The sequence below is a fragment of the Corapipo altera genome, unplaced genomic scaffold (assembly GCF_003945725.1).
Source record: "Corapipo altera isolate COAL_440 unplaced genomic scaffold, ASM394572v1 131, whole genome shotgun sequence".
NCBI classification, from domain to species: Eukaryota; Metazoa; Chordata; class Aves; order Passeriformes; family Pipridae; genus Corapipo; species Corapipo altera.
In genome coordinates, this window is record NW_020885111.1 from 20,994 (window position 1) to 22,247 (window position 1,254).

Consider the following 1,254-nt stretch of genomic DNA (forward strand, 5'->3'; position numbering starts at 1 on the left):
CCTTGCACCCAAACCCTCACTCCTTGCACCCAAACCCTCACTCCTTGCACCCAAAACCCTCACTCCTTGCACCCAAAACCTCACTCCTTACATCCAAAACTTCACTCCTTGCACCCAAAACCTCACTCCTTGCCCCCAAAACCTCACTCCTTGCCCCCAAAACCTCACTCCTTACACCCAAAACCTCACTCCTTGCGCTCAAAACCCTCACTCCTTGCACCCAAACCCTCACTCCTTGCACCCAAACCCTCACTCCTTGCCCCCAAAACCTCACTCCTTGCAGTCAACATTTCACTCCTGGAACCCAAAACCTCACTCCTTGCACCCAAAACCTCACTCCTTGCAGTCAACATTTCACTCCTTGCACCCAAACCCTCACTCCTTGCCCCCAAAACCTCCCTCCTTGCCCCCAAAACCTCACTCCTTGCACCCAAAACCTCACTCCTTACACCCAAAACTACTCCTTGCCCCCAAAACCTCTCTCCTTGCACCCAGCCCCGAGGCCCCACCTCTTGTCAGAGGGGTAGAGCTCCACGGTGAGCACGTCGAGCGCGTTCCAGGAGGCGATGCTGACCCCCCCGAAGAGGCAGAGCAGGGCGATCATGGCCGACTCGCTGTTCCCAAAGGACAGGAAGAAGCAGCTGACGCAGGACATGACGCTGGAGCCGGCTGGGGGGACACAGGGACATGTCAGGACAGGGGGGACACTGAGGCACGGGGTGGGAGGGTCGCCAAGGGGGGCGGGAGGGTGGGGGTGGCACACCCAGGAGGGTCCCCAAGGAGGAAACGGAGGTGGGATGATTGATCAAGGTAGGAGGTCAAGAAGGTTCCCGAGGGGTGATGGAGGTGGAGGATGATCCACCAGGATTGTCCCCAAGGGTTGATGGAGGTGGAGGATGATCCACCAGGATTGTCCCTGAGGGGTGATGGAAGTGAGGGATGATCCACCAGGATTGTCACCAAGGGTTGATGGAGGTGGAGGATGATCCACCAGGATTGTCCCCAAGGGTTGATGGAGGTGGGGGATGATCCACCAGGATTGTCCCCAAGGGTTGATGGAGGTGGGGGTTGATCTACCAGGATTGTCCCCAAGGGTTGATGGAGGTGGGGGATGATCCACAAGGATTGTCCCTGAGGGGTGATGGAGGTGGGGGACGATCCACCGGGATTGTCCCCGAGGGGTGATGGAGGTGAGGGATGATCCACAAGGATTGTCCCTGAGGGATTATGGAGGTGGGGGATGATCCACCAGGA

General features: G+C 58.0%; 1 protein-coding gene across 1 annotated transcript in view; it reads right to left on the bottom strand.

Annotated features, from left to right (window-relative positions):
• The window catches only part of SV2A (synaptic vesicle glycoprotein 2A), a 10,525-nt gene that overhangs the window by 1,303 nt on the left and 7,968 nt on the right, over positions 1-1,254 (bottom strand). Inside the window, exon 12 of the mRNA XM_027669854.1 lies at positions 510-669. Within this exon, the coding sequence (XP_027525655.1) occupies positions 510-669 (160 nt within the window). The remainder of the gene's footprint in view (positions 1-509; positions 670-1,254) is intronic.